The sequence below is a fragment of the Neopelma chrysocephalum genome, unplaced genomic scaffold (assembly GCF_003984885.1).
Source record: "Neopelma chrysocephalum unplaced genomic scaffold, ASM398488v2 Primary Assembly neopelma1_252, whole genome shotgun sequence".
NCBI classification, from domain to species: Eukaryota; Metazoa; Chordata; class Aves; order Passeriformes; family Pipridae; genus Neopelma; species Neopelma chrysocephalum.
In genome coordinates this window covers 1316099-1329109 of record NW_020897914.1, presented here as the reverse complement: position 1 = coordinate 1329109, position 13011 = coordinate 1316099, and the positions used below count along the sequence as shown (strand labels likewise).

Here is a 13011-nt window from a genome sequence, read left to right as displayed (position 1 = left end):
AGAGCAGTCACAGATCTGTATTTCCTTAGAATACTCCTTCAACATTCATGGATTTACATCCCATATCACACAGTTATTCTTCTAGCTATCCTTTCTAACACTTTAGATCTTTTCCAAGAGCTGGGCAAGGAAAGGTGGCAACACCCTCTCTCTATTACTAACCATGGGATCCAAGCATAACAGAGGCATTACAGCACTGGGAGGGAGTCGAGGACAGAGAATAAAAAGTATTAAACCAAAGTGCATTGCTTGCATGCCTTTACCATGGCTGGATTCATTAGTCTTCAACAGCCAGGACAAACAAGACACAATTGAATGCTGGCTCTTTGACGCACAAATTCCTTTTAGTCCTAAGTTAAAGAAAACAAAGAACTGTGCAATGTGCAATTTTGTGTGGTAAATGCAACTGTGTTCCTATCACATGTTCTAGAACACATTATAAGATAAAGCAAGTTCCTGGTAGAAAAACTCAGACAAAGGCAGAAAAAAATTTGCGTAAAGGCTGATGGAACCCACCAGTTTTATCCCAATATTTATGAGCTCTGAGGAGAAGCTGTTCAAGTTTACTTGCCTATTACCTAACCCTCTAGCTGCAACACTAGAGCTGGGAACAATTTATGATAAAACAAACATGGCAGAGAAATTACTTCTGTGGGTTGCTTTGTCCCAAAACTAACAAGCCTGCTTAATTCCTTTCACTGTTCCTTAATTCCTTTCCTTGCTGAGATTTACAGGTGTCACATGAAAGATGGGAGTTTAGATTTTTGCCTGTCAGTACCCCCAGGAAAGTCAAGACCTTGGTGTTCGACAGTCTGTCATTGTCTTGTAACGAGACCCTTCACCAACAGATTCACAAGGTTGGAGGGCACTTCGACCACCCTTTTAGGGGAAGCTCAACAGAGCCAAGACCCCTCAGCAGGCCCTGCCAAGGTGTTTTCTGCTGCTGGCAACTGCGAAGACTCACCTGAACAGTTCACAGAATAACCCCCTTTATAAATACAAATTGTGACACATTAATAAGATTTGAAGGTTGTCGGAGACAGATTCTAATTGCAAAAATATGTTTTAAAGCAATCTACTGATACATATATTAAGCAAGCACAAGCTCTGATACAAAGCAATCTACTAACACGCTACAGGGTGAGCACAAACACACGCTCTAGTCCTAAAAGCAGCATTTAACGCACACAGAGTATAATTTTCACCCAAGGCATCCCTCTGGGGAGGGGAGAAGATGGACTCAGTCCGTCAACTAATCCCAGCAGTTTCACTGAAGGTCTTCTCCCACTTTCCCCCTATCCCCAACTTACTTTTATACTGTTTTCTTTATGTTTCGGTGAAGTTTGCATGGCTCTAGTCATAAATACCTTTTATTTCTGATTGGTGTACCTAATGGGAGGGGCAGCTGGTCACAGCTTGGCATCTGAGGAGGGGGTTCAACAGGGTAGTTGGCTTTAGCAGCAGAACATCTTGATTCTCCCTTATCAGACAGGTATTGTATGGTCTCAGTACCACAATGTTCTCCCATTCTGCTGGGATTTCAATGAAGGAGAGCTATTGCAGTCTCCACTTTGTTCCACACTCTGTTATGTTTCTCTGAGCAGATGTCTACTGTTGTACTGGGGAGCATGTTGACCTCAGTCTGTCCAGGGAGTTGCAGCTGCTTTTTACCCTAGAATTCTGAATCTCCTCTAGATTTAACCCTATCCATCATCCCACAACAGGTCATTCTCAAAACACACCAGACAAAAGGAAAAGTTCAAATGGAAAGGGCAGATTTATGGATGAAGCAGTGTGTTCTTCCTCCAAAATTCTGCTGTGATGAATCACTTACCCTTAGATCTGTAAAATGGGGATAAGAATACAACACAGATGTTGTTGTGAGACCTCAAACACTTACGACCCTCAACTCCCAGGCGCCTGCCTAAGTGCTAAGTATCATTATTATTCTCTCAAAATCTGAGTCCTCCTCTCAGCAACTGTCTCTGTCCAGGGCTGGAACTACTGTTTGCCCAGACAGAGTCCAGAAAAAGCAGACAGCACCCCATTATAGGGAAATATGCAGCTGTGCTCATCTCGGCATAAAGGCACCAATTTTATTCAGCACTGTCAAATGCAGAGTAATTATACAGGGCAGGACATGGGGACCCCGAAGCAAGTGTCCTGAAAGAGACCCCTCTCATTCAGCTGAATGAGATGCCTTCAGCCATTTGCACTGATAAACCATTATCAACCCCCTCCCCACTCACAAACCCTCTGCCCTCCCACAGACCCTCCTCTATTGCAAGCAAAGGGAAGTGTTGGACAGGCTAAGCTGTTGCCATAGCAGCCTCCCCTCTCCCTCTACCCCTCCCCACTCCCCCCATTATGGAATTATCCCATTCTGAAATGTCCTGTTGTGTCTATTAATACTAGATTTCCCACCAACAATGCTTCTCTCCACCCTCCTAAAATAATCAGGGGACTCCAAGGAGTCTGTGTTCACAGCTAGGAGTTCAGTAGCAGCCTTCAGTAAGCACCATGAATACTGGAATATTCATGCAGGATATTCATATCTATACAGGCAGCAGCACCCCCAGTGCCAAGAGCTCAGCTGGGATGAAGACTGCTCCTCAGTGCTGAGGTCTCCTCTCCCCTGCTCTGTTGTGTGACTGAGCTGATAATGCACTATCAGAGCGAGGAGGACACTATATAGAGGACCTCCCTCTCCACCCTCAGCAACTCTGCAACTGTGCACTCTCTTGGAATCAACTCGTTTTCTCCGTTCTGCTTCTATTTGGTTTGCTGTCATCAGGAGGAGTTCCTTGAGACTTTGCCCAAAAGGACCCTATACTCCACCCACAGGACTGCACTGTAAAGAGGTAAGAGACACAATTCTGTTAGAAGGGGCTTTAAGACCTTTCTTCTTTCAGGAGCATTTTTTAGGAGCTTTCCTAATGTCATTAGTCTTAGCGAGCGAGGAGCAAAGACACACATACTGAGATGGCTGAATATAATGTAAATGTCTGAATCTAAGAATAGGCAGTATTTTTTGAATTTCAAAGATTAATTTCCTTGTCTTTCTTTACATAGCTCTTTCAAAACAAAAAAGTTTCCAAACTTTTGTACCTAATGTATATCCATTCGTGCCAGCTGTATGGTATGTCCAGTGCTCTTTTTGATGCTCACAAAAACCAAGTATTTCAGCTGAAGGGTGGTGGTCTCAGCAGGGAGTGATTTTCAGGAGAATAACTTCAGTCAGAAGCAGACTATTTCTAATGAAGAGTACTCTGAGTGCAAGATTAGGAGGCACTCCCATTTGACAAGACACTAAATCCATAATCATAACAACACACAAAACAGTGTAATCACAAACCAGAAACTACAGTAGCTGGGGGCAAGAACAGGAATTTTTGATATCCACCACAAACCCTAACACAGAGTTCATATTTATCGGCAGTGGATGTTCTAACAGAGCTCTGAACTAGCCAGGTAACTAACTCAGGGTGACCTAAAGATTTCTTCTGTTAGTTAATTGTTTCATTAATGACAGATGGAGCATCTGCTGTGAGAGTGATTGCGTTCTGTCCACACTGACAGCCTTGTGGATTGTTATCTTGCTTGTTTCTGAGCAGAAGAGAAACAGGGCATAAAATATGGTCAGTGTGCATACACTTGGAATGAGCAGTGACATTCCCATTACAGCTCAGCCCTGGGAGGCCTGGGATAATGGCTCCTTCCAGAATAGTGCTCTGTTTAGCAACACATAAATCACTAAATATTCACACAACACCAAGAGCGCAATCCAAGCGGAAATTATTGGATAATGAGCCAGACTCCTAAAGGAGTTTTCTGTCTGTGAAGTCAAAGCCTCTTGCACTATATAGCTTACACACAAATTACACATTCTAGGTAATTTGGCAAGGTTTCTAGTTTGCTCTTAGCATTTATACAGACTAGTATAACAGGCTTTCTAGGACTCCCAGTGCTTTTTTTGTAAGCATAAAAAACGAAAAAGGAAGAAAAAAACCTAAAAACATTTATTTTAAATGGATAGGATAAAACTAAGAAAAATAGAAGTGGAACTGCACATAACAGCAGGGGGCTTTCAACACTGTCTATAGAACACACTGGTAAGAGAATGATTACTTTTATAAAATTGTAGCATTTTGTTGAAAAAATATAAATTCTAAAAATAAGATCAACAATTCATTCTACTGACATTGGCTTTTTTTCTAACCTACTCAAGTGCTACACCACAGTTTTCACCCAACAATCAGAATTGTAAAATACATAAAAGCTTTAATTAAAATTTCCTTCTAATTTAAAATATAAACAAAATTAGAAGGAGGACCACTTCCCTTTTCTATGATTTTTAATCAGATAGTGAAAAATATCTTCCTTCACCTTGCTCTCAAAAGTAAATTGAGTAAGAGCAGCTCTCCTATGAAGGCACTCAGTTGCAAAGACTGAATTTATTTCAATTTTAGCAGTAGTTCTAAGCCTCTCTCTTCCTGCCACTGACACAGTGGGCTTCTTAGATAGCTCTGACATTCTCTTTTTTACTCCACCCCACAACACTTTGCACTGAAAGCATGTCTGGATAGAAATTCATGGCAGACCCAATGCTGCCATCAGTGAGGATAAAACTCTCAACTTTCAAGTTCTGCCTATTCCAAGGCACTGAAACTCAGCTGAGTCCGAATCCCCAAGATCCTCCTTAGGAACTCAGCTCAAACAGAATCAGTTCCATGTATCATGCTACTAAACCCCTAATAAGCTTGCAAAGAGAGAAAACTCTGCTTACTGCTTCTCTTCCTGAACTGATTTCAATCATTTCAGTAAGATAAGAGCCATCCCAGTCTGTTCCATTAGACAATCCTTGCTTTTGCCTTTTCAGCTTGCTCAGGAGTCACAGCCATGGATAGAGTAATGTTTAGTCATCAGACCCCCCCACCACTGACAGGTGTGTACATAAACATCGCCTGGTGACTTTTTTTGCAGATGAAAAGCACAATTAAACAATGGGTCTGACACAAAAAAAGGCTTAGTAGCAAGAACATGAGGTGATAGGCACTGTTGTAAATTAACAGTAAAAAGACATGGTCTTGTGTTTCTCCTTTGGTATGCAACAGAAAAGCACATACCTAAACTAATTCCATCCAGGGAGGACAAGCATTTGAGTTAACATTACCATCACATACAAACTTCAAACTCTTGTGCTCAAGAATACTTCTGAGTCTTACTTTGTAAGGGACAAAGGAACACTAGAAACAAAAATTGCAGGCTTCTCTGCAAACCCATGAGCATCATACAAAAAACCTGCAACAGGGCATTTTCCTTTAGTACATGAGAGCAGGATTTCACATGTATTTTTATGGATAAAATTCCCTTGGACACAAGGGCTGTACAGTCTTCCTTGCACGTGCCCTTGCAAGTAATGGCAAGATAATAACTTGTTATTAAGACTCAAATCTGGAAGGATATCCAGGCAATGCATGGAGTAAGAAGGGCCCTCTGTGGCCATAGGAAGAAATTTCAATTTCTGAATTTCATTCAGTCCCCCTTCTGTTGATTCTGTCTCTTCAACTGTGAATCAAACAGAAACAGTCCAGCACATTAATCTCTAGCTACTGCAGTTTTCTGTTCACCTGAAAGTAACAGCAGCCAAAAAAAAAAATTAATTATCTGGAATTTTGCTTACATTTTCCAATATATTTGTCTGTCCTTAATCCCATTTCAGTTTCTTGATTATCCCAATATTTTTAGACATCTGAATAATGAGCTATGTTGGGAAGCTGGATGCACTGTATATTGGATATATTTAAAGATGTATTGAATAATATGGAGAAATGATCAGTCAGTACAAAATGCAATGGTTAAGCACGATGGAGGTACTGCTGCACATACTGTAACACCTCTGAAGAATCCAAGAAACAGAGACAATGCTGGAATTTCAGATGGCCTGCATTTTCCCACCTACACCCAGTGATGAGCAATGTATAAAAAGCCATGGGGAGGTGCCCAGAAAATCTTATCCCTTTTTGTTGATGCTGTTCAGGACACTGCAAACACAGACTGGCAAAGCTCAGCTCAGTTTTACTAAGCTGCTACTTGGAAAAGGCCCTGAATAAGCTACATGGAGTTCAGACTTTTGAGGGAGGAAAAGAGAGAGCTATGCTGGGGGAGAAAAGCTGTAGGGAAGGATGGCACTTTGGCAAGTGACTGTCAGCATGGGCATTATTAATAATCTTTAAGTCAATTCAGTGTCAAATGGGATATTGCTACCCATCTGAAAACTTTCCAACTATATTGGAAATAGGTGCATTTGCCTTAAATAGAGGATTTTAGACTAAAATAATCCTCAAAGATTTTCAGGAACCCTGCAGATTTTTTTAATAAAAACCTGTCTGACCTGTCTTCCACCTCTTCTAGGAACAAGACAGATATTCTAAGCTAGGTCACCTTACAACATATACCTGTGCTCAGAAAAGCTTACTCATTAGGAGCCCCTCAGTCCTGAATCAGGATTTCAAGTTAAAACATGGCAAATACTTTATAGCTAAACATACAAAACTCACTTCTACTCCTCTTAACAAGGATCTCACTACTTGGTTTTACAACTGACCTGGCACAGGTGGGATACAAGCTCATCACCAGCTAGCCAGCTCTTTATTAAGGTTCCCTCCACAGGAATTACTGCTCTGGAAAACCCGGCCAGGCAGGGGGTATTCAGGATTTTTATATAAGAGTTTATACTCAGACTGACTTGTCACATTAAACACCAATACTAGAAAACAGGAGACATCACTGATTTCCATGTGTAGTTTTTTGCGTGTTTTGTTGGGGCTTTTTTTGGTTGGTTTGTTCCACAAACCCAGGCTCTTTTGTAATATACTGTCTTAATTCTTTCAGGTTTAGGGTGATTTTTTTCCTTCAAAACTGTGGGGAAAAATGAATGGCCCAGCAGACTCAATCCCACTCTTCAATTGCTCAAATCAATCAAATTTTGCTCTGGAAACGTCAGAGCAATGTGGCAAAGAGACACACATGGAGAACATCCTTTTTGCCACTTTCTACTTCCTGGACTTCATCCTGGCTTTTGCTGGCAATGCCCTGGCTCTTTGGCTCTTCATTCGGGACCAAAAGTCAGGCACACCTGCCAACATTTTCCTGATGCACCTTGCTGTGGCTGACCTGTCCTTTGTGCTGGTACTTCCCACCCGGCTGGTGTACCATTTCTCTGGTAACCACTGGCCATTTGGTGAGATCCCTTGCAGACTCACCGGCTTCCTTTTTTACCTCAACATGTACGCCAGCATCTACTTCCTCATGTGCATCAGCATCGACCGTTTCCTGGCCATTGTGCACCCTGTGAAGTCCATCAAGCTCCGCAGGTCCCGATACGCCCACGTGGCCTGTGCCTTTCTGTGGGTCATCGTTGGGGTGGCCATGGCACCTCTGCTGCTCAGTGTGCAGACAGCCCAGATGGAAAACACAACCGTCTGCCTGCAGCTCTACAGAGAAAAGGCCTCACGTCACGCCCTCGTGTCCTTGGCAGTGGCATTCACCTTCCCCTTTGTCACCACGGTGACTTGCTACTTACTCATCATCCGAAGCCTGAAGAGTGGGAACAGAGTTGAGAAACACCTGAAGGAAAAAGCTGTCAAAATGATTATCATGGTCCTGATGATCTTCCTGATTTGCTTTGTACCTTATCACGTCAATCGCTACATTTATATTCTCCATTACAACGGGACCAAAACCTCCTGTGAAACACAGCGAATCCTGGCCCTCAGCAACCGTGTCACCTCCTGCCTCACCAGCCTCAACGGGGCCCTCGACCCAGTCATGTATTTTTTTGTAGCTGAGAAATTCCGGGAGGCTTTGTGCAATCTGTTCTGTATTAAAAAGACTGTAATGCTGCCTCAAACGTATGAGGGTAAGACAAATGAAAGCTCACTAAGTGCTAAATCTGAACTGTGAACGTGACTCTTGCCACTGCTTTGACTTAAGGACACTCATTTCCACCAAAAGCAGCTGAGAGCACAAATAGCTAGTGAGGCAGTCCACACAGAGCCAAACTCAGCCCGAGAAGGGAAGTTCTGCTGGTTTTGTGGGACTGCAATTAGCAAGAAGTCCTCTTACAACAGAGATCACATGTGCTTGTCTTACTGAAACTGCAAACAGGACACTTCTACTGATTTCCAAGATGTGAAACTGAGAGTTGAGCACTTAGGAATAGGGGAAAGGGGCAAAGAGGAAAATGGACCTTTTTTTTTTCAAAGAACTTAATCCCAAAGCACTCAGTAACGACTTTTCTTCTGCACAATGCATACAGCCTTCCCTAAAATTTCATATTGTGCCAGCAGTAGAGATCCACTCCTGAGATGGATGAGAAAACAACACCCTAGCACATCTAGCCCAAGTCTCCAAATTCAAAGAATTTATACATAGTAGAGAGAAAATTGGTACTAAAAGGTGACAAGAAAAAAAACAACACCAAATGCTGCAATGAACGTAGCCTGGACTGGAATACTGGAATAAAGACAGGCCTTACAATGTGGGGGTTTTTAATTTTTCCCAGCATTCAGAGCTGGAGATGAGCACAAAACTTCTCACTACCTTCGCTATCTGCACTCTGCCATTGTCTCAAAGCTGCAGACAGTGGCTGGACAACATTAATACACTGTCTCTTTTATGCAGTTCCCTTCAAAACCCCAGATATCCTGATAACCCTCAAACTGAGGAGTGGAAAAGGGCTGTTTAGGAATACAGCAAGTCATGTTTGCTACATACTGAATTGTAAAAATATGAACACAAATGGCAGAAGTAAAGAAAAGTAAGTGCTTGAAGAAGTGAAGTCTACTTGGTCCAGAAGAGACTCCTATCTTTAAAATAGTTTACAACTTTTTTGTGACTTATCTAGCAAGACTATTCCTTCCCTGTGGATAATGCAGGGATTATCTTTATTTTCACTAATACAAACTGCATCTGTAGAATATGCTTGGAACTGACAGGCAGAACTAGAGAAGACCAGGTACAATAAGAAGGGTGAAAAAGAACGCAAGAGTTTCCAATAATATTTACTAGAAGACTGCTTCAATGCTATGGAGATAAATATTTTAGGAAATCATATGACAGGTGAAATACATTTTTATAAGCTCTTTACCACTGTAGATTTGGCCCACAAATTATGAAATCAAACATACTTTATCTTGCTTGAACTGCTTCAATCCTAAGTGCTATCCCAACAGCCCATTCTAACAAGATTAGGTGTCAAAGAAAAATCAATTATGCCCAGCTCCAACTGGCACAAAGGTACAGAATTTGCATACAGAATGGAATGGAAGAGGGAGTTGAGAGGACTCCCTGCTGGACTGGATATAAATATATAACATTTCCTTCCTTTCTTCACCATTTAGCTAGTGAAAATATAAACTCTAGGATAAACTACCAGGCTTTGCTCATGACATATGAAAGCCTAAAATGAACTGAATTGTGCACTGTCTGTTAACTGCTGGATTGTTTTATTTTCTTATCATGGAATGCTTTTGTATAAGCTCTCTTTTGTGTTTTTATTTCTTACTTTTTAATTAAATGTATTAATCGACCTCTGTATATGAAATGAATGATTTCTGAAGACCAGTGAAATCACATGCTGAACAGACTGCTGTGATCATCGTGTTATTCTCTTGGCCTTTTTCTATATCCTCAGCAGTTTACTTGATAAATAGCCTGCCCGGGATCACATAATTCCTTTTTCTCATGTACTATTTAGCTTTCTTCCTGAAATCCCTTCCTTCTGCCTGAAATCCCTGAAATCTCGGCCTTCTGCCTGAAATCCCTTTCTTTTCCAGAACCCATCCACTAGCTACTAAAATTTGAGTTTCTACATATTTCATTGGATGAAGAACATTGTTCTTCATTCCATTTCCCATATAAAAGGTTATTCCTTAAAGCTTCTCCTGTACCTTTTCAAGCTTTTCCTCTGTGTACAACTAACTGACCACTCTCAGCATCTCACTGCTGTATCAATAACACACTGATAAAACTTTCCAAGCTCCTTCTCTGTCTTACCTGCCAGCATTCTTCACAAAGCCCAGATCAGCGAGGGTCACATCGCAGAGCTCACAGCGGAAACATTCTGGGTGCCAGTTGTTGTTCATTGCCTTGATAACACGTCCAATAATGAACTCACCTGCAAAAGGAAAGCAACAGCTTGAGATGCATCAGAAAACAGTCATCAAAATCTACTGCCTTCATAATCCCTTCACTTCAATTTCACAAGTGCAATTACAGTCTAACTTGAAGAAAACCCAATTATTCCTACAACCAGGATACCCCAAATCACTGCTGGTATCATGCTTTGTTTCCATCCAGAGCTTCTGCTCCTTTAAATGACCTCAACAACCCCAGCCCAGGGCTGGATGTCACAGCAATGCTGGAAGGTTTGCACAGCCCCGTAGCTGTTACCCCAGGGTGTTGACATGTGCCACATCTTACCACATTCCCCACAGCAAGGAGCAAACAGCATCTGAAAGTCATGTTCACAGTACTTCCGACCTTCAAACTGCAAACAAAACAAGAGAGAAGGAGCCCTCATGAATAATTGAACTGCTACTACATTTCAACAGTTCAGCATGATTGTCCATTGAAATGACCAATTAGTCAAGGTCACTCAAGTTTTCCAGTTTTAGCCCCCCCCCCACCTGTTTTTCAACTCCTAAAGGCTTTTCTTAAAGAAATATCCAGATGTGGCTTCAGCCTCGTGGTGAATTTGCACGGCAAACAGTTAAATTAACAGCAATGCTGCCACAAGACAGTAAAAATCCTGAAGAATCCCCAAGTCCTTTTACTATAGTTGCCTTTAATTTTTGCTTTGCTTCAGTTCAGAACTACTCCTACTACACGAGGCTAAAACCAGTGTCAAAAAAAATACAGCCTGTTTAAAATAATGTGTTATTCATAATATGTGCTCAGGCATATTCTGTAAAAAAATGTCAATGTAATTTTTAAATGGGTTCACCTATTTCAGTTGCCCAACTGGACAAGTTTGGTCCAAAATGTCCAAGAATAAAGACAAAAATTCACTTATGTTTAATGAAATATTAAGGCCAGGTTGGAGGGGGCTTTGAACAACTTGGTCTAGTGGAAGGTGTCCCTGCCCATGGCAGCAGGTTGGAACAAGATGGTCTGTAAGGTCCCTTCCAACCCAAACCATTCTATGATTCTATGATGATTAAGAAACATGTTTAGTTTTCTTTCTCTTATCCAAAGAACAGCTTTTGCTGTTACTGAGGGAATATATGAGAAGGAAATTAAGTTGGAAGCTCCTCAAAAAAATGGCAACAGAAGTTTAGGGCTAAAACATTAAACATGCAAGAAAGCTGAAAATTCTTATATCTGCCAGAATTTTCACCTAATTCCTCGCATTTTAATAGAGCTATTTCTCTTGTCTTCCACACAGTCTGAGAACTCACCTCATAAAAGAGTCCCTCTGGGAACTGCCGAAAGCACTGAGCGCAGACGAAGCAGTTCTCGTGGTAGAGCTCCCCGTTGCTGTTCACGATCCTCTCTGCGGGGTTGAACCGCGCCTGGCAGCGCTCACACACCGCGTTTGCCAGAGCATCAGACATGTTACTGCAAGGAAGGCAAAGAGCAGGAACGTGAGCAGTGTCGCAGCCAGTCAGGGGAGTAAAACCACGTCATCCAAGTTTCCCCAACACCTAAGAACACGACGTTCCCGCTGCTTTAAACTCCCTTCTACGTGAAAAGAAAAGATCAAGGAGTCAATTCATCACTGACAGCAGCTGGAAATAATGTTCTGGCAACTCACATGTGGTCATTTGGGGGACTTATCTATTGTACACTTCTGGATACTTCAACAGTCTTTCACCCCACTATGTCATCCTGCTAATAGCTCATAGCAAATATTCACAATTTTAAATAAACTAGCAGTTTAAAGAGCAGCAAACCCAGTGATTTTGACTTCTTTGGATTTCCTGTCAGCATGTACACCTCTGAGGATTTTCTGACGTGCACCAAGCACAGACATCCCACTGCAGTCTCCCCTTCACTGCAGGAATTAGCAGGGCACTTTCCCCTCCACACACCCCACCTTCCTGCCAAATTCATTGAAACTCTCCCAGTGTTGCAAAGGTATGGGAGGAGAGAAGCACCTCTGGATGGCCTGCCCAATACATCAGCTTCATTTGATCAGAAAGGGAGGCTAAAAACCCCACAAAGCCACACTCACAAAACATACAACAAACATTTCCTCTATCTCCCCTAAAATATGGAACAACCCTAACCTCTTTCACAAAATTTTCATGCTTGCCTTCATGCTAATCTAAGTTAATGCAGTTTTAAAATCATGTATCACATGTCCAAACAGAGAGGGAAAAATTATAAGACAAGTCTCAGCTTCTTGCTGCAATGCAATCTTTCTTTTAACCACCAGGCTATATCCAATAACATAAAAATTCAATATTGTTGCACTTTTAGATATAGAAAAACTATTTTATGCCTTCTGGGCACCTTTTGAAATCAATGATTGCAAAGACTGAAGTTTTATAGATAGGAATATAAAAATTTTCCAGCATGTTAAAAAATCTCTGAACTATTTGTATAGTACTTCTCCTGAAGTACCTGATGTAAGCATAAAATGAAAGATGGCTTGCTTTAAAAGATTTTTTTCTTTCTTTTTACATTCAAAGGTACTCTGAACTGAATTTTCATTGTTAGTGTTATTCTACAACCCAGCAGGCTACTTTCCACACCTTTTCATGGAGAACAGTAATTCAAAAAGCACGTTCCAGTAGCAGAAGGTTCTCTTTCCTCTGGTCCCCCCCTCAAAACACACCACTGTCTGTATTCCAGGGCTTTGTACTATGAACACAACTGGACTGAGCAGGCAGCAGCCTCACACTCCTGAGGCAACAAAGCCAGCCCTGCACAGCAGCTGGCTCAGCTGAGCCAAGTGTCTCCCATCTGCAGCCTGCACAGACATCCAACACTGTGACCTGGAGC

The 13011-nt window shown here is 41.7% G+C and overlaps 3 protein-coding genes across 6 annotated transcripts in view; 2 read left to right on the top strand and 1 right to left on the bottom strand.

The window, feature by feature from the left end:
• The window catches only part of LIMS2 (LIM zinc finger domain containing 2), a 32165-nt gene that overhangs the window by 8275 nt on the left and 10879 nt on the right, over window positions 1–13011 (bottom strand). Inside the window, exons 2-4 of the mRNA XM_027703908.1 lie at window positions 11463–11622; window positions 10486–10552; window positions 10060–10180 (exon numbers count right to left, since the gene is read on the bottom strand). Of these exons, the coding sequence (XP_027559709.1) occupies window positions 10060–10180; window positions 10486–10552; window positions 11463–11622 (348 nt within the window). The remainder of the gene's footprint in view (window positions 1–10059; window positions 10181–10485; window positions 10553–11462; window positions 11623–13011) is intronic.
• MYO7B (myosin VIIB) overlaps window positions 1–13011 on the top strand; it is a 74083-nt gene that overhangs the window by 60064 nt on the left and 1008 nt on the right. For all 4 annotated transcript variants that reach the window (XM_027703887.1, XM_027703886.1, XM_027703885.1 and 1 more), the window contains exon 50: window positions 3905–3911. The gene's annotated coding sequence lies outside the window, so the exon portion shown is untranslated. The remainder of the gene's footprint in view (window positions 1–3904; window positions 3912–13011) is intronic.
• Window positions 2739–9542, top strand: GPR17 (G protein-coupled receptor 17). The gene is made up of 2 exons (XM_027703907.1): window positions 2739–2861; window positions 6895–9542. Exon 2 carries the CDS (start codon window positions 6934–6936, stop codon window positions 7963–7965), a length of 1032 nt encoding a protein of 343 aa, XP_027559708.1. The 5' UTR covers window positions 2739–2861; window positions 6895–6933; the 3' UTR covers window positions 7966–9542.